At 26.1% G+C, this 25,527-nt stretch overlaps 1 protein-coding gene across 4 annotated transcripts; it reads left to right on the top strand.

Moving 5' to 3' along the window:
• Nucleotides 1-384: 384 nt before the first annotated feature.
• On the top strand, nucleotides 385-25,179 carry LOC126910359 (ABC transporter G family member 23-like). Of its 4 annotated transcripts, XR_007705239.1 has the most exons (16): nucleotides 385-618; nucleotides 6,043-6,175; nucleotides 6,296-6,450; nucleotides 7,057-7,164; nucleotides 7,232-7,325; nucleotides 7,787-7,912; nucleotides 9,796-9,932; nucleotides 10,092-10,314; nucleotides 10,373-10,535; nucleotides 13,033-13,145; nucleotides 13,354-13,424; nucleotides 17,053-17,141; nucleotides 17,223-17,405; nucleotides 17,474-17,692; nucleotides 22,472-22,558; nucleotides 24,343-24,353. XR_007705239.1 is itself a non-coding variant. In XM_050692864.1 (15 exons), the coding sequence occupies exons 1-15, from the start codon at nucleotides 503-505 to the stop codon at nucleotides 24,573-24,575; spliced, it is 2,031 nt and encodes a 676-aa protein (XP_050548821.1). In that variant the 5' UTR covers nucleotides 386-502; the 3' UTR covers nucleotides 24,576-25,177. The 4 variants fall into 4 exon arrangements, 3 of the variants coding, with proteins under 3 accessions (XP_050548822.1, XP_050548821.1, XP_050548823.1); XM_050692864.1 differs by lacking the exon at nucleotides 17,474-17,692 and having other exon boundaries at nucleotides 386-618; nucleotides 24,343-25,177; XM_050692865.1 differs by lacking the exons at nucleotides 7,787-7,912; nucleotides 17,474-17,692 and having other exon boundaries at nucleotides 24,343-25,179.
• Nucleotides 25,180-25,527: the final 348 nt, after the last annotated feature.

The following is a 25,527-nucleotide window of genomic DNA, read 5'->3' as shown; positions in this document are numbered from 1 at the left end:
TAAAGATATTCCTAAGTCTTATTACTAAAATGTAGAGCTAAAACGATATAAAAAAAAATGGGAGATTATCTTCTATGTGCAAATAACCATCAAATATGAACAAAAAATGTAATTTCCGTGTAAAAAATAAATGTTATTTTGGTTATATAATTAAATTTTATGTAAAAATTATTAACTGTTTCAATCTGCTTATTGACAAACCTAAAATAATTAGAACTGTTGTGATAAAATGTGGTTTGTTATTTATTATTGGTAAATTATAGTTTTGGCATTTTTAACATTATAACAACCTACAAGTGTGACTACTAGCCCAACTCGTTTTCGTTTAATATATTTTTTTTTTATATATTATTTTTAGTGAGGAAGAGACCTTGATATATTCAGTATACTTAAGTAGTTGATAAATTTCGTTGCCTTTTACATCTTTTCTAGGAGTATATCATAATACTCTGTTGTAACAAAACAGTCTTGATAAATATTTAGCAATTTTCTCATTAAAAAAATGGAGGAATATAATAATTCCAGCAAAGTTTTACGAATATCCAATGCGTATAAAACATATGATAATATTAAAAATGTAATCGATAATTTTAGTATGGCTGTACAAAAAGGATGTATGTAAGTAAATACATAACGCTAGTTTTATTACATAGAAATTTATTATTTCATATATTGGTGAATATTAAGTCAATTTATTCCCTAAATGGTAAATTTTGTTTACATTTTATCTAACTAATAATATTTATGATATTTTAACTAAAAAGCAATAATATAATATATTTGCTAAAAAACAAGTATTATTATTTGATTGGAAATGTGTCGATTAACATTTTATAGAGTTTATTTTTATTTATTATTTTTTTTTGATAAAATAAATAAATTTCATTTTGCTTAATACTTATGAACTTTAATGTTCGTAATTTTAAACTTTTCATTTCAAAAATAAGAATAGTTTGATAAGTCTACCTTTATTTTATATTATTCTGACTAATCTTATTTGATTAAATAATAATTTTTTGTGCAACAATTTTTCGCAGGAAGAAATATTACTCTAATAACATAATTTTGGTGTAATTATAATAAAATTTAATTTAATTTTAACTCTTGAACTGTTGTTAAATTATCGTTAATTTATGTTTTATACAAATTTTTTTTATATTCTTAACAGAAAAAACTAACAATTTTATATGTTTTATTTTTTAGTATGTTAGTAAAAAAATTTTTCTTGGTTTAGAATATTGACTTAACTAGAAATTTTTTGGTGGAGAAAAGTAAAGGTTAAACTTAAAATATCTTGAGGATGACTTTTTGTTTTTATTACTTAAATAACTACTATAATTTAAAAATTGGTACAAGAAACTTGATAAATCAAATAAGTTATCTACAGCTAACATTTAAGAACCATTAATACTTTTTATGGTTACCAAATCTAAAAGCATTTGCTTAGAGTATTATAATTATGTCTTTTTATACAATTTTTACTATGGTGTTTTATGTGTTATATAATCCATAAATTAAATTTTATTTTTATCTAAAATAAATAAATGTGGCTTATAGTATTTTCTTAATAACTGATTTAAATTAAAAAATTTTATTTCAACTTATATCTGGAAGGCTCAAAATTAAGTCGTCGATGTTTTAGATTCGATGCGAAGGTATTAATTTTACTTTGATGTGTCTTTTGTGTATGTTGCCACTTTTTTTCAGCTCTCACTGGACAGATTTTTTTCAATGATACGTCAAAATATCAAAAATCGTATCTAGTTGAAGACATTAAAAATTGAAAACATTTCCCTCGTTCTCCGTAAATAGGGGAACTCTCCAAAAAAATTACAATTTTTAAAATCGGTAAATTTTGACATTTTTTTCGCATTCTTTTCTAAAAATTGCCATAATTTTATTAAATATGAATGGATCGAAATAATTTTTTTTATATTGAAACCTTTAATAATTCCCTTTTATTTGATATAATATTTTTTGAAAATCTAATACTTAACTTTCTCACAGGGGGGGGGGTATTCATAATAGAATCTTTTTTACAAAACTCAACTTTTTCAACATAACTTTTGAAAAAGTTCCCGAAATATTGTGTCCTTTAAACATATATCAAATCAAAGCTTATGTTACGTACTATAAATTAAAAAATAAAGTTTGTCCCGACGACTTATCTTCTAACGGCAAACTGGTGCCGTAGTTGAAAACATCCTATTTTTGTGTTCAAATTTTTACCAGCCTTTTTTTTAATGAAAATATACATATTTTACTACCTTAACATTTAGGAAATGATGGGACGTTGAAAATTCATAAACTAGTATTTCAGAAGTTATAAAAATTTTTATACCAAAATGGAAAGAGTGGTAGAACGATAATTAAAGGTAATAACATATATATTCGCACATTACTCCCATGTATTAGNATTAAAGGTAATAACATATATATTCGCACATTACTCCCAGTTTCTAATTTAAAATGCTAAGTACTCTACTAAAAGTTGTTGTCGACATGTCATTCTCTAAATTAGATAATATGAAAAATATTTAACACTTTGAGTTAAAATTAAAATAAACTCATTTTTGATACAAATTTAAAGGACAAATAGAAGTGGTATAATTTAATAGTTATAAGAGTTGTCTAATTCATTTGTTCTACTCTTTAAATATATATATATATATTTATGTAACAAACTTTTTTATGGCAAATTATGGAAATTAGGTATCTTACAATATTATATATACACATTAGCGTGGATCAAAAAAAGTCGATCATCGAAATTTAATAAGAATCGTTATAACTTTATTATTTATATCAAAATAGGCATTTTGTGAAAATTTGAGGTTTTTGGTCAAATATTATGATTAGTATACCAACATAGTTTGACTTTTACTGTAGAATACAAATTTTTTAGTTTCAAAATTTTAAGTCGAAAATTGATAGTGTGAACGTCATAATTAGCGTTATAATATGGTATATTTCTAGTAGATCTTAAGTAAGCTCAAATATTTTTAAGCGAAACTGATATCATTTTTTTCCGAACAATGACGTTCGCGAAACGATAGAATTGTTGCCGTATACCTAATAAAACAATAGTATCCGTCTGTGACGGCCAAGCGTTACAGCCAAACGTGATGGTCGATNCCTAATAAAACAATAGTATCCGTCTGTGACGGCCAAGCGTTACAGCCAAACGTGATGGTCGATCGTGACCCTCAGTAAAAAAGTTTCACTTCAAAAATTTTAAAGAACCCCAATAGATGAAATTTTCATTAGATATTTTCGTGTGATATCTTTGATAACGTCCAATCAATAGCTCATATAAGTTATTTCAGTTGTCATAAGTCAATTATATCTTTCCTGGCAATAGAATAAGAAAATTAAAAATAATAAGAAATTAAACTAAGTTCAATTGAAAATAAAATTTTTAAGTCTATTTTTTATTTTATTTTTATACAAACGGAATGTCAATTGAATAACTTTGAAAGAAGTTTCACTTCATCCGCGCGTTCTCGTAACACGGGTAGTTAAAAAAAATTTTTTTTTTACGCTGTATGGTTGTTATTTATGTGTATTATGAGCAAAAAAAATTATACACGTATCTTAAAAAATTTTTTCTTTATATAAAGCGTAAGCTAAAATATTATTTAATGACGGTTGATCATTAAGTACTTTTCAATTACTTTTTTTTATTTAATAAAATAGTTAAAATATATACAGAGTGGAACTGATCTAACTGAAAACTCATATAACTTATGATCTACATAACATTTTATACTTTTTTTTTTAATCAATTTTTACTATATAGAATTATATTTTGATACTAAAAATTTTTATTTTAATTCAGTAGTTACGTTTATATAGCATTTTGAAGTTTGTTAAATTTTGTTTCTTTTTTACAATTTTTCTATGGTATCAAATATTAGTCCATAATATGTGAAGTACGGAAGTAAACACTGTCTTATTACGTTATTTACTAGTAATAATACGCGATTTCTTTTCCATGAAAATTATTTTCAAATGTAAATTTTCATGGAAAATAGTAAAAAAAAAACAAAAAACCCAGCACAGGGGGGTCGCGGCACAGTTGTGACGTAGTATAGTTGGATCAAGTATAATGATATCTGACAGTGATTAAAATCACTATCAAAAATAAACGCTTCGATGCAAATCTTTAGATAGTGTTTAATTTTAAAAAAATTGGTGTTTTATTCCAAAAGCTACTTGATTTGCTGGTTCCTTAATATCTCGATTAAGATAAAGTATGTCGAATGAAAAAGGGTTTATTAAAAAAAATTATTTCTCATAAAAAAATTGTGTGGATCCATAAACTTTTCAATAAGTTATAGCATTATAAAGTTAAATATAATATGAATAATAAAATCGAGAATTATCACACGAAAATAGCATTCGGTAGCCATTTTCGCCGTGAAGAAAAGTCCAGAGGTCAAATTTTTTTTTTTCAAATTAAAGTATATTACATTAGCTTTAATTTAAGATATATATAAAAGTGTCAGACCTTCCGGAACATTTTCAAAAGTTAAGTTGAAAAAGTTAATTTTTTGTGAAAAAGTTGTCATTTTAAATCCCCCCCTGTGGGCAGGTTAAGTGTCAGATTTACAAAAAAAATATACCAAATGATAAGTAAAGACATCAAACATCTATATAAAAAAGAATTATATTGATATGTTCATTTTTGAAAAAGTTAGAGGATTATTAAGTTAAAAATATAAAAAAAAATTATTTTACAAAAATCGTAATTTTTTATTAACTTTGATGTCAACTTTCACCACGAAGACAAGTCCAGAGGTCAAATTTTTTTTTTTCAAATTAAAGTATATTACATAAGCTTTAATTTAAGATATATATAAAAGTGTCAGACCTTCCGGAACATTTTCAAAAGTTAAGTTGAAAAAGTTCTACTTTCTATATGCATTTTTTATATTTTAAGCCCCCCCATATATAGGGAAATAGTCTGATTTTAAAAAAAAGTATATCCAATGAAAGATGTATATAAATACTACTTCTCATGAAAAAATTGTATTGATCCATACATTTTTTAAAAAGTTATAGCACTTTAAAGTAAAAAATGTAAATTATAAAATCGAAAATTTTCACACAAAAATTGCATTCGGTAGCCGTTTTCACCATGAAGACAAGTCCAGAGGTCAAATTTTTTTTTTTCAAATTAAAGTACATTACATTAGCTTTAATTTAAGATATATATAAAAGTGTCAGACCTTCCGGAACATTTTCAAAAGTTAAGTTGAAAAAGTTAATTTTTTGTGAAAAAGTTGTCATTTTAAATCCCCCCCTGTGGGCAGAAAAAAGGTCAAATTTACAAAAAAAATATACAAAATGATAGGTAAAGACATCAAGCATCTATATAAAAAAGAATTATATTGATATGTTCATTTTTGAAAAAATTATAGCATTATTAAGTAAAAAATATAAAAAAAAATTATTTTACAAAAATCGTAATTTTTTATTAACTTTGATGTCTATTTTCACCACAAAGACAAGTCCAGAGGTCAACTTTTCAAATTAAAGTATATTTCATAAGCTTCAATTTAAGATATATAAAAGTGCAGACCTTCCGGAACACCTTCAAAAGTTAAGTTGAAAAAGTTCTACTTTCTATATGCATTTTTTATATTTGAAGCCCCCCGTATATAGGGAAATAGTCTGATTTAAAAAANAAAAAAAAAAAAACACATCATAGTAAAACCAATACCTTCTCAGCTTCGCATCGAAGCTAAAATTTAACAAACTGTAAAATGATCTATAAACGTAACTACCGAGTTTAAATAAAAATGTTTCTTTGAAACTTAACTATAAAATGGCTATCTTCAAATCTTAAAAAAAAATTTTAATAAAAAAATTATTTATTGAAATATTTTTTGTAATTGCGAAAAATAGCAAAAAATATATTTTAAATATATTTCTATATTGTGAAAATTAATTAAAAAAAAAAAAGTATGAAATAAATGTAGATCATAAGTTATATGAGTTGTCAGTTAGATCTGCTCCACTCTGAATATATATTTCTAGTTATGGTCTCTTAGGACCTAGTGGATGTGGAAAAACTACTTTGTTGAATTGTATAATAGGAATACAAACATTAGACTGGGGCTCTATTGATTTACAAGTTCAATCTCTTGCAAATATTGGTTATATGCCTCAGGTAAATTAAACAGTAATTTAAATAGTGCAGTATAATTAAAATTAAGGTTAATTTAAAGAGAAAAAATATTTTATAAGTAGAATTTATTGCTATAAAAATTTGAATGATACTTAATTACAGGATATTTGTCTTGATCATTATCTTACAGTAAAAGAAACGCTGATGCATTATGGGGCTTTATACAACATGGAACAAAAAAAAATAGAAAGTAAAATTCAAGAACTTAAAAATATTTTACAGCTTAACTTTCTTCATTCATTTATTAAGGATTTAAGGTATTTATTATTGACATCTTGTTTAAATTGGTTATGATAAAAATGGGGGAATATTTCAAATTAATAATTTTCAGTATATACAAAAACAATTTTTAGATGCAATATTTTGATTAGTGAAAAACATTTTTATATTAACCCTATATAATTCGAATAGGATATAAAAAGTTTCAAATACAATTTTTTGATAGTAGCTTTTTTTATTTACTTCAGGATCATTTTTTTTTCAAATTGTTTTATTCTGTTGATCGTTTTAGAAGTTATTTTGGTAGAACATATTATTCTAAGGAAGTTTGTATAAATATAGATTTTATAAATTTTTTAAGATTTATATCGTAGGGATTGGTCTAGCTTAGTAGGTAGAAACGTATGTTTCGGTGAATAGAGTCCCGTTGCTTAAAATAAAAATTTAATTTGATATTTTTTTAATATGATACGATAAATAAAGTGATTAAATAATTATTTTTGCGAATTTTATTTTATTTTTTGTAAATTGTCATTTTTTATTACTTAATAGAATGGCCAAATCTTATAATATGAAAATATTTTATTTATAAAATATTATCGAAAGATTTTTAAAGGTTATTACATTAAATATTTTATTTTTAGTGGAGGACAATGTAGAACAGTTTCAATAGCTGTTAGTTTGTTACATGATCCTCAATTAATTATATTAGACGAGCCAACCGTAGGTCTTGATGTATTGATGATTGCTAAGTAAGAAGGGATAATAACTTCTTATTATTTAATATTAGATCATAATGTTAACGTGTTTTATTTTTAGTATTTGGAATTATTTCCTTAATTTATCAAAGAAAAATGGTAAAACTATTATAATAACAACACATTATATTCACGAAGCATCTCAAGCAGACATGGTATGTGACGTTTTTTAAACTACTGCAGAGCTAAGAAATTATTGATATTTTGCTTTATCATTTGGAAATACACCCTAATAATAATTTTAAAAATCAATGCAGTGACTCAGCATAGTGCATATTCGCCATAGTGAGCTTTAGTATAGATTGAAACTTGACAGTAACTAGTTACACTTTGATGCAATTTTTTAAAGAGTGCCGCGTTAAGTATGCAATCTTTAAATAATGAATAAAGCAATAAAAATTTAATGTAAATCCACTTAATTATATTTATTTAAAATCAGCAACAATTCCTGTTTAATAATGAAAAATAATACCTGACATATGACCTCCTTCATTTAGCATGCATTATCGCACTTAATAAAATAATATTAAAAATATATAAAATCTCTATATTTTTTATTACACTTTAAAATTATGATTAAGTATTAGTAAGTATTCTTTTTTTAAAAACATTTTAGATTGGTTTCATGCGAAATGGTAAATTATTAAAAGAATGCTCACCTCAAAAATTGTTATCAGAATACAATACTGATTCTCTCGAAAACGCTTTTTTAATACTTTGCAAAAAACAAGCTATTATACAAGTAAGAATTTTTATTTGTAAATAAAAATGAAAGAAACTTTGATAAAGAAGAGATTAATTTTAGGGTAAAAATTTCTTTAAAAAAATTTTTGTAGACTTCGCATTTGTCCACATTTAATTAGTTTATACAATAAAATTTTAACAATTTAGTAATCATATTTATTACTGGATGAAATAATACTAGTATCTAACATATTAACAACTATTTTTTATAAGTCTACTCAAAAAGTAAACATTTAGTTTAGTAGATTATTTTTAACTGAATTTGGAATTAGTAAATTCAGATTTAGAATTGTATTTTAAGTATTGTTGTGACATATATTTGTTTTTATATTCCATTTGATAATCCTTCCATTTTATCTGTTCATTTTTTTTAAATAGAACATAATAGTAAATATATATTTGAATTTATTGTTACGAACATGACGTAACAAATAAAAACCGTTTAATAAACACAACAAAAATAAAATTATAAAAGCAATACGATAACAATTTCCCTTTTAATATACAGGGAAAACATCTAGAAATTTGGCCATAAAAAAATTACAATCGCGTATCTTCCGTCACGTGTACCCACATAGAACCGTTTTTGCGGACAAATCGCCTATCGCCGTCAAACCCATGTGACTAGTGCCCGTACGTTCACTTAAATGATCTGACTATAGAATCTCCGCAGAATAATAGGATCATTCTAGAATAAATCTATTGTATACGTTTCCACTGAACCATTGCCTCTTCAAAGTGTATTCGTCTCGAACTTCATATAAATCACCAGTCGGTTCAGATGTTCTACTTTCATCATGCCGCGTGGATGTTGTATGCGGTAGTAAACCTTTTCTTGACACTAACGATTCTTCTCATGCAGCTTTGAATTGAGCCTTATCTTCCTGATTGAGTTAAACAAACAACTTAGTCATCTTCTTTAAATGCGGTTGTATTAGATTTAAAGAGGTGGCTGTTTCGTATTGTACCCATTCTTATCATCTCAAATATTGCGCCAACAACGTAAATGTCAACTTTTCCTTTGTTACATATGACCAACCCTTTTACCTTTGCACATACACCAGATTATCTGCAGTATATTTTAGTATCATGTAGCTATGTAGTTCAATAAAATCGTTTCCTCACTTTATTCAAAGTCTCATTTAGACTTAAGTTTTAACATATTTGGTCACTGATATTTTTGCAAATCTCGTTGGATAAACTTCCGCAGTAGTATTAATTGAAATCCTTTGTCCATTCCTTTGTTCAATCAGATCCTGATTTTTCATTTATTCGATCTTTATAGAAACTTCTTGCTTGGCAAGCGTAAATCACCGAGGATTCTACTTGATCGCTTGAGCAGTACCTGTGTTAATAAAAGGCTAGACAAGTTTTGTACGATCGTTATTTTATCGCAGACATCTGAAAATTCCTTTAGAAGTTCCACAACTACTACTACTACTACTATTGGATGTATTTTGAGAGACACTCGTAGGATACCATTTACATTTTCAACTTTAAATCATCCTTGTTTTTCTGTGTCATCGTTCTTATCGTTCGAAACCCGTTTCCGAAAATTAATTCAAGTTAAATACTCCATTATCTAATCGTTATAATTTCCGGTCCCATAGATCCACACAACGCCATACGACTTCAATAAGACTAAGCCCAAAAGGCAATCTTCTACTATGTCTACTATTATAAACGTATTGGTTAAAAGCCAAATTATTCGATATTCTAACACTCTCAAGTGTATAAAATATCTATTCGCTCTAATGTTTACCAACACGAATATTCCGTCTATTCATATTATAATAGACTTTGATCCCTCAACCAGTGTACACCCCACCCCTCAACGCATTTGATCATAATAAATAACTGATAATTATATATTTTGTTTAGAGAAGATGCCACAATACACAGCGTGAAATATCAAAGTCGAATAACATTTTATTGTATGGAAATAGTTCTGGTATGTCCCGTAGTAAAATTAAAGCTTTATTCAAAAAGAATTGGTCGGTATTAATCAGAGATTTTATGTAAGAGTTTATTTGTATACATTTATTATAAAATAACATGATGTATATTATGGTGAATCCAGAGGAAAGGAGCAGGTGCACGCGCCTCTCTTTGAATAAATTCTGGATTTCTCTATGACATTTATTGATTTGATTAAAATTATTTTATAACTATTATAGACATTTAATGTTCCTTATTGTTTTGCCAATAATTCAAATAATCATCGTTAATTTATCAAATGGAACTTTAATTGAAAATATTGACATAGCTGTAGATAATAAGGAAGTAGATTTTTCTAAGTGCACACATACTCACTTTAATGGATGCATCTATGATAATGTTTTTAATGGATCATTAAGTTGCAGTATGTCAGATTATCTTAGATCTCGGCATTATAACATTGTAAGTATGTGACAATTCGTCATATTTATTCTGTTTAATATTTTAAATAATGTAACAGGTAAAAGTCAAAGACGAACAAGATGGAATAAAAGCTGTTGCTAAAGGCCATGTTGCTGCATTTATAAGCTTTTCTCAAAATTATACAAATGAATTGCACAGTTTAATAACAAGAAGTGATGAATTTTTATTAGAGTCTACTGCTAGCGTTTATTTGGAAGGAAGTAAGATTTTTCAGCATAATTTTATTTTATTTTAGCAAGATAGTAGAGTGCCCTTATTTTTGAAGTCTTAAATTTGAGAAGTGCCATTCAGAGTTTTTTCCTGAGAGTCTAAAAATAATATCTAAAACAATTAGATTTATTTGACATGATTACATAGATTGAAAATCAGTGTACTTCCCTTATAAGGTATAAAGAAATAAATTAAAATACAATACCAAGAATTTTAACACAAAAATAGTAAATTTTTGAATATGATAATCATCTCGAAATTTTTTTTTCATACTAAAGTATATTACATAAGCTTTAATTTATGATTAAAGAAAAATGTCAATATTTCCGGAACATTTTCAAAAATTAAGTTAAAAAAACTTGTGTGCAAAAATTGCTTTTTTGAATCCCACTTGTGGGTAGGTTAAGAGTCCGATTTTCAAAAATTCATATCAAATGAAATAAAAATATCTAAGGTTTCAATATAAAAAAGAAATATTTTAATTTGTTAATTTTTCAAAAAGTTATGACAATTTTAAATATTAAAATATTTCATGTTAAACAGCGATTTTTACATAAAAATGACATTTCTGGTTAAATTCGATGGCCATTTTCCCATAAAATATAATTCGTCGGGACAAATTTTTTTTTGAACTTATAATACATAACATTAGCTTTACTTTTCAACATATTTTTAACATTTTCAAAACTTAAGTTGAAAAAGTTAAATTTTTGTGCAAAAGTTGATATTTTGAATCCTTCTTTGTAAGCAGGTAAAGGGTTAGATTTTTAATCGGTAAATTTTGACTTTTTTCTAAAAATTGCCATAACTTATTGAAAAATGAACAAACAAAATAGTTATTCTTATATTAAACTATAGATGTGATATATAGTTCATATAGTAGAGGGGTCAGCTTATCGTTGCTATACTGGTGATCGACCGTTGTGTCATCCGTATGGATAGTAATGCGAGTTAGTTGACCTTCTTCGTCTCCGTGCGAATTACCTGTTGTTAGTTTGTTATACACGTAATATACACTTATATTTTATGTTATATTTAAAGTTGGTGTTTTTCATTTTATTATTATGTACCTTCTAGATCTATAAAAATTATTACATAGATATTTTTCTTTCATTTGATATAAATTTTTTTTTTATAGATGCTTGATGTCTTTCCTATCATTTGGTATATTTTTTTTATAACTTTAACCCTTTACCTGCCTACAGAGAGGGATTTAAAATGACAACTTTTTCAACTCAACTTTTGAATGTGTTCCGGAAAGTCTGACACTTTTATATATATTTTAAATTAAAGCTAATGTAATTTACTTTATTATGGAAAAAAAAATTTCGGACTTTATTTTGTCTTCACAGTGCAAATGGCTACCAAATGCTATTTTTGTGAAAAAATTCTCGATTTTATTTTTTTAATTTTTAACTTTATAATGCTATAACTTTTTGAAAAGTTTATGGATCAACACAATTTTTTTATGAGAAATAATATTTTTTTATAATCCCTTTTTCATTCGACATACTTTATCTTAATCAGAATATTAATAAGGAACTAGCAGATCATGTAGCTTTTGGAATAATCTATCAATTTTTTAAAATTAAACACTATCTAAAGATTTGCATCCAAGCGTTTTTTTTTTGATAGTGATTTTAATCACTGTCAGATATCATTATACTTGATCCAACTATGCTACGTCACCACTGTGCCGCGACCCCCCTGTGCTGGGTTTTTTTTTAAATTATTATTAATCGAATCACATATTATTTTTAATAGTAGTTAAATATTTTTTTAAAAAAATTATTCAATGCTATTCAGTATTTTGTCATTTTTCTAAATTTTATTGGAAAATTTAGATTAATGCAAAATTATACATTTTTTAGAAAAAACGAATTACTGCAATTTTAGCTTTATATAGTTTTTTTATATTTAATGATATAATTACCAAAAATGTGAAAATGGAAAATATTACTTTTGTGCCTTTTTTTTTTTTTAATTTTACGAAGAAGTATTGACTTTATAAAAATAAAAAACTAAATTGTAAATTATTCATTATAATGTTCCTGACTTTTTTATTAACTCAATACTTGTGCTAAAATATCCAAAAAGCTACAAATTAAAAAAATTTCTTTGAGCTTAAAGCCCGTTCTGTTAATAATGTCATTTAAAACTCAAATTTTGTAAATTTTTATACCCATAAGAAAAAATTCATTGTAATAACTCAAAACTTTCATATACTTAAGTATGGTAAAATATAATTTTTTGGTTCCCTTTGCCTCACCCTTCACTCACTGTTTGTGCAGGGAGGTGCGTAGTCTGGTGTAGGTAAGGTGTGCCCTTTGATTGTGGAGGCGGTGTAGAGTGGTGCGAATTGGGATAAAGGTGGGGATAATGGAGTGTGGTAAGGGGATAATTAAAAATGATGATCTTTTTTTTTAACCAAACCAAAGTTCAAGGGAGACCCAAAATAGACTAATTAATGTTAATATAATGTTTTAGGCTATCCAATAAAAAATCAAATGTTTAATGAGATTTTCAAAGGAACAAAATTTGTTTTGGAAACAGCGATTAATCAATGTGATATAGAAGGGGAAATATTACAAATTCCTATGGTATGTATTGTAATCGACTACTTTTTATACAATTTAAAAATTTTAATTGTAGTTTATCTACAAAATATAATGTTTTTCTTTGTATATTATTGTTATAATTTTTATTAACATTAAAATTTACCCATCTATATTTCATATTTATTCTATTAAACACTACTGTATCGTATTCATGACGTCTTTGATTATTTTAATATTGTATTTATTATAGAATATAAATGAAATGTATGGTTCAAATATTCAATCATTTAAAGATGAAGCTATGGCTAAAGTACTCACTTTGTAAGTTATTTTTCATTGATATGATTATAGATTTAAACCAAAACTTTTTTTAAAATCACTCTGAATACTTTTCTTTTTACTTATATAAAAATAATAACTTGAAATTTTACGCAAAAAAATTAGCATTTTTTACTCATCTTAAAATCACCTTAAATTCATAACATTCATTGTTTTTTAAAAAAACCTGTGAATGTTATCAATACTCGTGGATGAAGTGAAATTTCTTTCAGAATCATTCAACTGATAGAATATTAGGATTGTATTGGAATAAAATAAAAAATATACATTTTATTTTTAATTGAAATTAGTTTAATATAATTTATTATTAAGTTTCTTATTTCATTGACACAAAAGACATATTAGGCTTATAATAACTGAAAAAACTAATATCAGTTTTTAATTGAATGCTGTTAAGATATTGCGTAAAAATTGCTCTTATTGTAATTTTTTGAAATTTTTTTATGTACAATCAAAGTTATTTGAAATGAAATTATTTAATGCATTTTAAATAAAACTACTTTAATTTTCGAAAATACAGTGTTAAATTATAATATAAAATATACTTTATTACTTATTATTATTATTATTATTTATTAATAAATAAATATAATAACATCATATTTGTTACATTTTATAATTTTTTATCCTTAAAGTTATTTAGTATTTCCTGTGTATTAGTAATACATTTTTAGAGTTTCTGCATCAGTTTTTATTATTCTTCAAATATATTTATTTGCATGTGCTAAGAACCTTTTCTTAAAGTAATTTTACCCTTCTTTTTATATTAGAAAATTACATTTGTCACGTCTTATCAATACTCGTGCTGTATTAGTATTGCCACTAACTTCTATAACATTATTATTGGAGATTTTAACGATCGTTGCCATCATATTCTATATTTGCTTTCTATATGGTGAAAACGTTCGCTTCTTTCACTATGCCTCTAAACCCAAACAAAACATCACCACCTCTTACCCGCACTTCTTTATCATCGTCTACACCTTTATCCACTTCCCAATCTATAGATGAAATTTTCAAAGTTATTCATCATATACAACTTTCTCAGGACAAGTTATAAGTGAGTCATAAAGCTCTTAGTAAAGATCTTAAAGACGGTGTCAATACTCTTACGTGCCTATTTAACGCCCTTTTACTTGAGATTAAAGATCTACGCTATAAAGTTGATATTCTTGGGTCTAGGGTCTCAGCTCTTGAATCTAATGCTTCTAAAACTGTTCCTTCAAATTTTGTAGCTGAAGTGATCCTAGAGTTTAATTATTGTGAACGGTGCAAATCCAATATTATTATATATGGTATACCGGAGTCTTCCTAAATGAACTTTTCAATAAAAAATAATGACGATAAAGTCATATTATCGGATATTTTTTCTAAATTTTCTCTTAAAGTTACAAATGATTTCAAACAAATACGTCTTAGTAAGCCTTTTACAACTGGGCCTCGTCCTTACAAAATTATTTTCAACTCCAATGAATCTGCCTCTTCAGTAATTACGGCCAATCGTTATGCTAAAACGCAAGCTTTAAATCTTTAGCCTCGTACGAGCCTAGTTCGCGACAAAAAATGTTTAGAACGCTAGCTACTTCATGTTTGTCATCGTGAACTGAAATAATATTAAACAATGGTTGAGATCAACCTTATTATCACCTACTTAAATAGTATTCTTAGTGTCTGTTTAAAAAACTTATCCCACGTCCATCGACGTTCTCAAGACTAAATGGTCCGAGGGATATGCCTAAGCAAGTACTCCCTACCTCAAATATATCCAACCCATACTCTTGCTCCAGTATACCAAATAAACGCCTCAACTTTGTGTACAGTAGCAATAATCCACAAACCACTTTCTGTAAATATTGCCGCTTAGGTAAACAAACTTTAAATTCTTTCTTAATATATTTTATTAACTTTAAGCACTCTTTTTCTAAACCCGTTATAAGTTTGATTTTAATAACAATTATATTTGTTAAAAATCTTTAATTCTAATTTAAAAATATTCTATCAAAATGTATGTGACCTTAAAACCAAATTAGTTAGTCTCAGATGTTCTTTTCCTATGTTCTGCTATTACGATATCATTGTCCTTATGGAAACCTGGCTGTCACCTGACATAAGTGATAGTGAACTTTTTTTTTTTGGTTTTCAAGTAATGCGTCTTGATAGAAATCCTAATAACAGTAATTTTCTCCGTGAAGGTGTAGTCCTAATTTCCATATAGACTACTCTCAAATTCCACTATTTACCTTTACTCCTCTCGAATGTTGATCAAATATTTGCTTTATTATCCTTCAACTCTTACCGCTTATTAATTGGTGGTGTATACTTACCCCTTCACGCACATATTCCTGTTGTGGAATTCAATGTTCTTCTGTCGAGCAAGTTATTTCGCACTATAAACCATATTCAGCTATCTCATACTACAATCTCTCAAATGTTACCTGGTCGTCTGATGAGCTAGGATTAACTGCTTCTAATGGTACTAATATTATTTCCACAACTATTATCAATTCCTTTAATTACCTTAATTTTTTTAGTGTAACTCTTTTCCAAATAATTTTGGCACTATTCTAGATCTTATCTTTTCTAGCTCCAATGGATTCGCTGTCAATTTAACAAATTAATCTCTTATTATCTGCGACTTATACCAACCTCCTCTTCACATAATATTTCCTTTCCTATCTGACAAAGTAACCAATAATACTCATACTTATAAAGATTTAAAAACTACAAATTATTCCGCTATTTCGAAATTTTTTAACTCCTACAATTGGGAGTCTACTTTTCCACTATACTCAATGATGATGTTGTCTCTATCTTTAACCAATCCCTTCTTCATTCCATTGAGTTTCTACTAAGGTCTTTATATTACCAAAATGTCCTCATTAAACTTACCCTGCTCTTAAAAATCTTATAATAGAGAAAAAACATACAGTTTTCAAAAGATCTAAATTGACCTGTGACTACTATATTTTTTCCTAGCTTCGAGTAAAATGCAAAATCTTATCGAAGTTAGATTATAAATTTTATTTAAAAAAAACTAAAGTTCAATCACTCTCAATCCCTCGATCTTTTGGAAATTTACCAAAAATTTAGGCCAGCGTAACACTGTTCTCTTTAATTTACGTTTAGATTATGAAATGGCTGATATCTTCTTGATTTTGCTAACCTGTTTTCTAAATACTTTTCTCCCTTATTTAATACCTCTACTTCTTCAACTCCTTATTGTCCTAAAAATTATGTTTACCTTTATGAGCTTCCGTCAAATTGCTACTTTACTCTTGATGATGTGCAATACACCCTTAACTCCTTAAAAAACAACACTTAAAATGGTCTTGGTGGTATTTCTGCACGTTTGTTCTTTAACTGTCAAGATTCGTTTTTATATACTTTATTTTTGCTCTTTAGACGCTCACTGGATGAGGGTCTTATTCCCCCTGTGTAGAAGATCTGTTCACTTACTTTTGTTTTTAAATCTATATTATATACGTTTATTCATTTAGTTTATATTTGACTTATTAAATTGTAATAAACTAAGCAAAAAATATTTGTCTTGGGAAAAAAAAAATTATTTTTTTCCATCTCTAGAAAAAATTATTTTTAATTGTTCTTTTAGATTATTGTTTTATTTCTCAAGTGTTTATTCTGCAAGTTTTATGTTAATGTCAAAGCTTAATAATCTGTTAATTCGACCAATGACCGCTGGTGGGTATAAAATTTGTTTTATAAAATTCTTTTTGCTAATTATTGTGTGAAAATTTAAAGTAAAAAAAAACATTATTTCAGGAGTAACGATAATAGATGTCATTTTTTCATTATTTTTGAATCATACAGTGGCAAATATGATACAAATTACTATAATGTTCGTTTTATCTTATATGTATTTTGAAAATCCTATTGAATTTTCTGCCAACTTATGTTTAGTGTGTGTTGTTCTCAAAATTGTATCATGGACTGGATTTTTATACGGTAATTAATTATATTTAAAATTTAAAATTAACTTTTTTTTATACATGTATTTTTGTGTCGAAGAAAAGAACTTATGTTAATTATCATATTTGATACGGTTGTCGGGGATTGATGACCGGTTATCGGAAGTTTACCGAAAATCATTTATAAAAAAAAGGCATGTTACGATAAAACCCGCAACCTAAGACATTGTAAAGACAAACGTTACCACTAGCTCACCACGTACTTATGATTCAGAAACACTTTCATATAGGTTGATAACGTGGTGTGCAGTTGAGGAATACACGGTACCGCATACTTTTTATGCTTTTATTATACTGCGTGTTTAGGTTAAATTAATTTAATTTTTAGATAAATACTTTTTTACATAATAAATAAGAAATTTGTATAAGATGTATGTATTTTCGCATTTTTAAGTGACTTAGTGTGTAATAAAAAAATACAAATTTTAATCTAAAAGAAATAAAATAATATATGATAGAATAATATAATATTTTAAATATAATATAATATGTGGTTTAAATATGGCAGAATATGAAAGGGTGTAATGATATAAATAAAAGGGAGTTTAGAAAGGTGAGTCAATGGTGGCTGAGCACATAAGGGTAATGATCAAATAATTATTATAAACACAAACGTTTATGACAAAATAGTAGATTAATCTCGGGGGATCAACAATATTGAACAAATGATGTTAAATATCTCTTACAAAATTTTATAATTTGTCTTAATGGTTTATTCGCAATAGATTATTTGTGGTTTGTAAGCATAAATAAAACTTGTAGTTACCTTAATCCTATGTAACGTAACAATATTTTAAACAATCCAACGTTGATTTAAATTTCACATTGTGTTTCACACGCTTTACATAATGCGTTGTAAGTTAATATCATTGTTAAGAAAAATGATTTAATTTTAAATAATACGAGGTTGTTACATAAAATCTATGACTGTTTTTTACATGTTGCCAGTGGATTTTTTATCAGCCTGTAACAATAACGTGGTTTGCCACTTATATAACGACTTACTATAGTAGTAAGGGTCGCCACCCCCTAGGCGAGGTGTCACAACTATCAGATATGATTACCGGTTCATAGGTGGAATTTAATTTTAAGTTAATTAAAAGTATAATTTAAGTTAATATGTCGTTATATGTATAAAATGATTATTATACCTCGTGGTTCATTAACCTCAACTATGATAATTGAAGTTGAACGTGATTGATATGTAAAATATACCGTAACCCGTGTCTAGATTAAGGAATAGGGATAAAATTCACGCGAGTAATTAAGTTACTTGCTCAATAAGATAAATATTACAGTTAAAATTAATAAGGAAATTTAATTTAATTGTTAAAAAAAAAAAAAAATTAAGTTAAACATGGAGAAAAATACGAGTGTATCAAAAACCATGTTTGCAAATAAAGGCAACAAAAATAAAATAAAATATTTAAACAAAACATATTACAAACATCACGGACGGTATTGGACGGTATCCGTTAATGTTAATCGGAAATTAATGAAAAACACCAGGAGTCTACCTCTTTAACTGGTTCTGAGAGAGTTCTACATGATGAATCCATGATTAAAAATATTTTGTTGCCGGTTAGAAATTATCTTCCAACGAATCTCAAATTGAATCGGATTGGGAAACGACGTCCAAGTATTACCCGCCCACTTAAGCTAATATATACTAACAAAGAGGAAGCACAATTTTTGCTGTACCATATAACTAGGTTAAATGGTCAGGTACTCAATTCCAAAATGATTTTAATCTTGTCAAGGATAAAACCAAATTTAAACGACAACTATTACGTGCTTGTCACAATGATCTGTTGTCTCGTACAGCTCAAGGTGAAACAAATCTACGTATATATTATGAAAATGGTGTTCCATCTGTGGTCAAATCAATTCCAAAAAACCGGGTCCGTGAAAACATACCATTCGACAACCAGAAATTCAGCAAATTTCTCAACTTTCATAGTTCAGCCATGTACACTAAGTTTGCATGAGCATGATTATTTTTATAATAAATGCCAAGTCCACTCTTAGTACTTTTATATTAGATTTCTACTATTAAAATTAATAAGTCTNTTTTATATTAGATTTCTACAATTTTAAAATTAATAAGTCTTGTCCTCGTGATTTACCTACAATTAGCTATACTACGTCGAATGATAATGTTTCGTTTGGTTTTTACCAAAACTGTCGTGGTCTTAGGACTAAATTTTTTACTCTTAAGTGTAATCTTGCCAGCTTTAATTATGTATTTCTTGTTTTCACAGAAACCTGTCTTAATTATNTTCTTGTTTTAACAGAAACCTGGCTTAATTCTGATATATTTGATTCTGAATTATGTTTGGATAATTATAATGTTTACCGATGTGATAGAAGTATTTTAATGAGTAATTGTACTAGAGGTGGTAGTGTCCTTATTGATGTGCATAAATATTTTCATTCACAAATTGTTTCTATCTCTAATTTAAGTATTGAACAAATTTATGTTAGTTTTAGTTGTAATAATGACAATTTTATAGTTGGTGGTGTATATTTTCCTCCTAATTNAATAATGACAATTTTATAGTTGATGGTGTATATTTTCCTCCTAACTCTCCTAATCAATCCTATGATACTTATTCTAGCACAATTAAAAATCTAGTTTGTTGTTATAGCACCCATAGTTTTATTCTATATGGTGACTTTAACTTACTTAATATTAATTGGTCTAATGATAATTTAGGTATTTTCTATTCAATGGCTACCGAAAACAGCCTATTCCTGAGACTTTTGCTTTCTTAAACTTTTATCAAGTTAATAATGTTTTTAACATTTACAATTCAATGTTAGATCTTATATTTACAAATAAGAATCTCTTTAAAGTTAATATGGTGCACGATCTAATTGTTCCTGAAGATCGATATTATCCTGCATTAGCTATTGATTACCCAACAAATAAAAAAATTCGTTCTTTCATGCCGTTGATTCATATTTTAATTTTACGAAAGCAGATTATACACGTATTTCAGATTTTTTCCTGTCTTATAATTGGTTGGATACTTTTACTCAACTAGACGTTAATTCAGCAACATCTACTTTGTATGATTCATTACACTTCTCTATTCTTCACTGGGTTCCATGTGTTAACTATAATAAATCTAATATTCCTTGATGGTTTTCTAAGGATTTGATTGATACAATGTTCCAAAAAAGAAAAGCCCACGCCATTTTTAAGGCAACACGTAATCCACTCGATTACAGAAAGTTTTCTCTGCTACGTGCAAAATACAAATTTTTATCGAAAAATTGTTACAGAAAATTTATTGAACAGACTGAATCTAATTTTTGTATTAATCCAAAAAATTTTTGGAACTTTGTTAGAAAGAGTAAATCTCAACAGTCAATTCCTAAAACAATTAATTTTAATGGATTTACTAGTACTAATATTATAGAAGTTGCTAATTTAATTCTTTTTTCTATACCTAAATGTAATACCAACTACCTAAAAAACCAGTCATTTTATAAAATGATGAGTATTGCTAATAAGGACCCATCAGCTTTATTATATTACTAATTGTTGTATTTTTGTATTTTATATGATTATTGTACATATAAGTTAAGTTTATTATACTGAAATTTGGTCATATATTGAGAATATAAATAAATATTTGAAATTACAAAGACGTGGAACTTGGGGGTGCTTAAAGTAAAGTTGGGGGTGCTTCAGCACCCTCTAGCACCCCCGTAGTTGCGCCACTGTCTAGCACGGTCAATGGCAGAAGAAAGATGATGAGCCAACACTGATCTAACGGCAATTTCAAATCGATAACGGCCAGTTATTCTTAGTTATTTTTGGGAGGAATCAATACCGATAAAGAATTCGAGTTAAATTATATTTATCCTCTTTTGTCGCTTTATCTAACGGTCGGAAGCAAAAATAATGAGTTGTTGACACCACTATGACAGAAAAAGGTTCATTCGCGCGATAAAATAAATAAGTAAACATAAAAAAAAATTATAAACGGTCCAATTTTGATTTTGTGACGTTACAATATAAAAGATTCTATACACTTTATATTCTTATAATATATATAAGTTTAATAATGTATCCTTATTAATTTTTTTAATTGATTAAGTATCTTTTTAAAAGAGTGTATTTTATTGAGAGATTGACAAAAATATTTTAAAAATCTTTCTCTGCCCATTCCAAAACAAGATTTAAAAATATTTATATCTGTGTTAAAATTTTATCAAGGCGGTATTGTGATAGTCCAATATGTTAAATGCCTTGAAAAGATGCGGTTCATTAATACCAACACAAAAATTAAACACTAAAAATACATTTGTAGTTTCTGTGCACTGTTCGCCGGCGCGATTTTCATTAAAACAAAAACATTAAGCTCAGAGAGTAGCTACCCAATGAGTATGGGATTGTAATACACACAGTCCAAATTATCGTTAAATTGATTTAAATTTCAGTTTGAACTAAAAAATTTGTGACTTTAAAGTTCCGTTAAATTTGTAAGAAATAATGTAAGTCCAGAAAAAAAGTGTTTTTTAAATTGAAAAATTTATTAAGTCCAAATTAAGTAAAAAAAAATCTAAGTCTCAGAGAGTGAGAATTTTGAAATGTGTGTCGCAGATTTGTGTATTTTGAAATTACTGAATAAAATGATTTTAATGAAAAAAAATGGGTTTTAGAGTCAGATGAGGGTAGTGTAGCGATCCTTAGTGTTATCTTGGAAGCTGTAGATTAAGTAGATTAAATGTGATTGGCTGGACTTAATTAAGAATCTACATATAGGCATTACTTTAAATTTGTACAATAATCAGATTTTATTTCCTAGTTAACTAGTTATTTTGTATTTTAAAGAAGGAATCCCTGTTTTGGTGATCTTTTAAATTCATAATTTGTGACATACATATACAAAGGGTAACATCATACAATATGCTAATATTATAAGTGATAACATAAGATTACAAGTGAATGTAAACAAAATTAACACAAACTTTTTTTCTTCAGACCAAACATTTTTATTCTTAGTAATTTATTTTATTTTTACAATGCAGGTGTAATGGTTTCTGGAATAACGACAAATAGTACTGAAGTTATGTTTTTAACATTTGGATACATTTATATGCAAGTATTTGTCGGAGGTAATTAAATACATAAGTTACTTTTTTTACTTCTGAAAATATATGTATTTTCAATTCAAACTCAGTGCAAGGGGAGTAGTAAAGATAGGTTTCCCAGGATCCGTGGTTTTGAAATCATAAATATTTAGGCGAGAGCACTATCCCGGCACCTGTAAATTTTTAGTTTGGATATAAAATCTGTTTATGAACTGTATTAGGACATCTGACTAAGACTCAAGAACCCCAAATAGGAAGGGTTGGTCTACTCTAATAGGGGGAAAACAGTGGTCAGATAACAATGAAAACTAATTGCAAGTTTAACAATGATAAAGTAGCTTACAACTATGAATAAAAATATGAATATAGTAGCAGTTATCAAAATTTATTATAACAAATAAAAGAAAACAACTATTTATCTAAATTTATAATTACAAATTACACTCAATTATTGAATTTAATATAATGACATCTTGAAGAATATTTATCCAAATAAATGTTAATAAAATGTACTAAAAATTAAAAATAATGTATACAATTACTATTTACTTTATGTTGGTAGACATTAATAAGTAATTGTAAATTTAATTTTTTTTAAATAGTACCTTATTGACTAATCTAACTAATTAAATGAAATTTTCTAACAATTTATAGCTGGAAAATACAATATCTTTTCAGCCAACTGTAAAATGTCTAAAAAACTATTACACAAATTTCAATAATTTACAAAAAAAAAAATAAAACGATTTTACAAATAAATACACGATTCAATTACAATAATAATAATTAATTATGACTAGATAGGATTAGTTCTAAATTAAAAGGAACGATTTACGGTACACTAGAACATTATTTTAGTTGAATATAAACTTAAGAATGATTTCTTATAATAATTGATTTTGATGATTTTACACTTGTGTAGAATAAACATGACATTTGACTTAGTTAAATTTGAATACTAATTATGATTAATTTGAAAATTTTTCAGAACGTTTAACATAATTTTGATAGAAAATTTTTTTTAATACAATTTTGTCGAAACTTAAAAAATCACACTATTTCATCTCTACAATAATATGTAGTCAAGTAATATTTTAAAAATCTCTTCGTGGATAAAAATCCTTAAATTTAATTATCTTAAATTGAAAGGCTTTACTTTTAAAAAAAAATTTTAATCTTGATAATATGATAAAAAAAAAATTATAAACAATTTTGTTCTTATAATTTATTCTATCAACTGTTTGCTTTTTATATATTATTTAAATACTTGGATTTTAAGTAAAAATTCATCATTGATTTGATTTTATAATACCGGTGTCAGTGCAATCGATATTAAAAAATCATTTGACTACATATTATTGTAGTGTTTTCTAAATTTAATAATTTTTCTTTTTACAAAAACTGAAACATTTCAAGAACTTCAAAAAAAATGATTGTTTTACCAGATTTTGTCATTCTGTATAATATATATATATATTTTTTTTTTTGGATGCTTGATTTTAAGAATTAAGTAAAATTAATTCTTGTTATTTCAAGAATTTATGTTACTTTTATTCTAATTTTATTTAAATTAACGTTATACCCCACTATAAAATAATTATACTTTTATTGGTTATTGAAATAAATAAATTATTGTAGTCATAGTGAATTAGAAAAAATAAGTTTTGAGCATGAAGTTTTAATTATTATTTCAGTACAAATTCAATAGGTTTCTTTTGATTAAAGAACATTTGATTTTTAATGTATAACTTGTACATATCAAAATGTATTACTTTTCTATTATTACAAAATATTTTATTTATTTTTAGGAATACTGTGGCCCACGAATAGTCAAACACCATTATTAAGATTTTACAGTGAAAACCTTCCAATAACAGTCGTAGGTCGTTTAATAAATAATATTTTTCTAAAATCTTGGTCGTTCACTCATCCTTTGATAATGATAGATTTTATAAAATCAGTTATACTGTTATTTTTACATTTATTTGGAGTTATTTGTGTTAACTACTTATATAAAAATGCATGGATTATCCAAAAATAATTAATATTATAATAACTCAAAAAATTTTGTGAAGTTGGATTAAATAATTAAGTTACTATTTATTGTTAAAATAATAATATTCTTTGAATGATGAGTACAAGGATTTATAAAAAATATAACAAAAAACGTTAGAAAAATAGTAGTAACTATTTTTTATTTAAATAAAAATTATGAAAACAATTATTATAAAGTATACTGATTTTTGTTATATTATTGTTATATTATATTATTGTCATACAAAAAACAAATTGTAGTTAATTTATTAAAAATATTTAAAGAAAAACATGTGAAAAGCCAACTGTACTCACAATTAGGTGCTCCTAACTAAATTAATCAAAACAAATTGTCATTCATAATACTGGAAAACTTTGGCTAAATGTAAATTTGAGTAATTACAAAATTAGCTTTTTTCGTGTGCCGCAATAGAGTTTTCATTATATTGTAAATATTTTAGATTTTAATCAACTGATTTAAAATTTTTTTATATAAAATTAAACAATATTAAATTCCATACAACTTTTGTCTAAAGCAATTTTCGATTGACTTTTTTCTCATTTGCTATCTACGAATTCACCATTATATTTATATAATTTTTTTTCTTCAAAATATCAGAAAAAAATCAGAATTTTACGTAAAATTTACCAATAAAAATGAATTTATTAATAATATATTTTATATACTTTATATTTTAATATTTAAAAAGGAAAATTAAATATTATTTTGCAATAATATTAAAAAAATGTAGAAGTTATACGTAATGGAAAAAAGAAACAATTTTTCCCAATACTAGCTGACCCGGCAAACGTTGTTTTGCCAAAAAGTTTTTTTAAACACTAAGTGGACCCAGCGAACTTAACGCCTCCAGATAAACTTAAAACATAAAACAATAATAAAATATACAGTCCAAAAATGTATTTATTGATTTATTTGAATTGAAACAAAAATCAATAGA

The sequence above is a fragment of the Daktulosphaira vitifoliae genome, unplaced genomic scaffold (assembly GCF_025091365.1).
Source record: "Daktulosphaira vitifoliae isolate Bord-2020 unplaced genomic scaffold, ASM2509136v1 Scaffold_1, whole genome shotgun sequence".
Lineage (NCBI taxonomy): Eukaryota > Metazoa > Arthropoda > Insecta > Hemiptera > Phylloxeridae > Daktulosphaira > Daktulosphaira vitifoliae.
This window is presented reverse-complemented; position numbering and strand designations above follow the sequence as displayed.

Excerpts from the sequence above, each read along its gene's own strand:
- LOC126910359 (XM_050692864.1), top strand. The coding sequence starts at position 503 with ATGGAGGAATATAATAATTCCAGCAAAGTTTTACGAATATCCAATGCG. Across the intron at positions 7,326-7,786 it reads AAGCATCTCAAGCAGACATG|ATTGGTTTCATGCGAAATGG; the intron begins GTATGTGACGTT and ends AAAACATTTTAG. Across the intron at positions 10,315-10,372 it reads GATCTCGGCATTATAACATT|GTAAAAGTCAAAGACGAACA; the intron begins GTAAGTATGTGA and ends ATAATGTAACAG.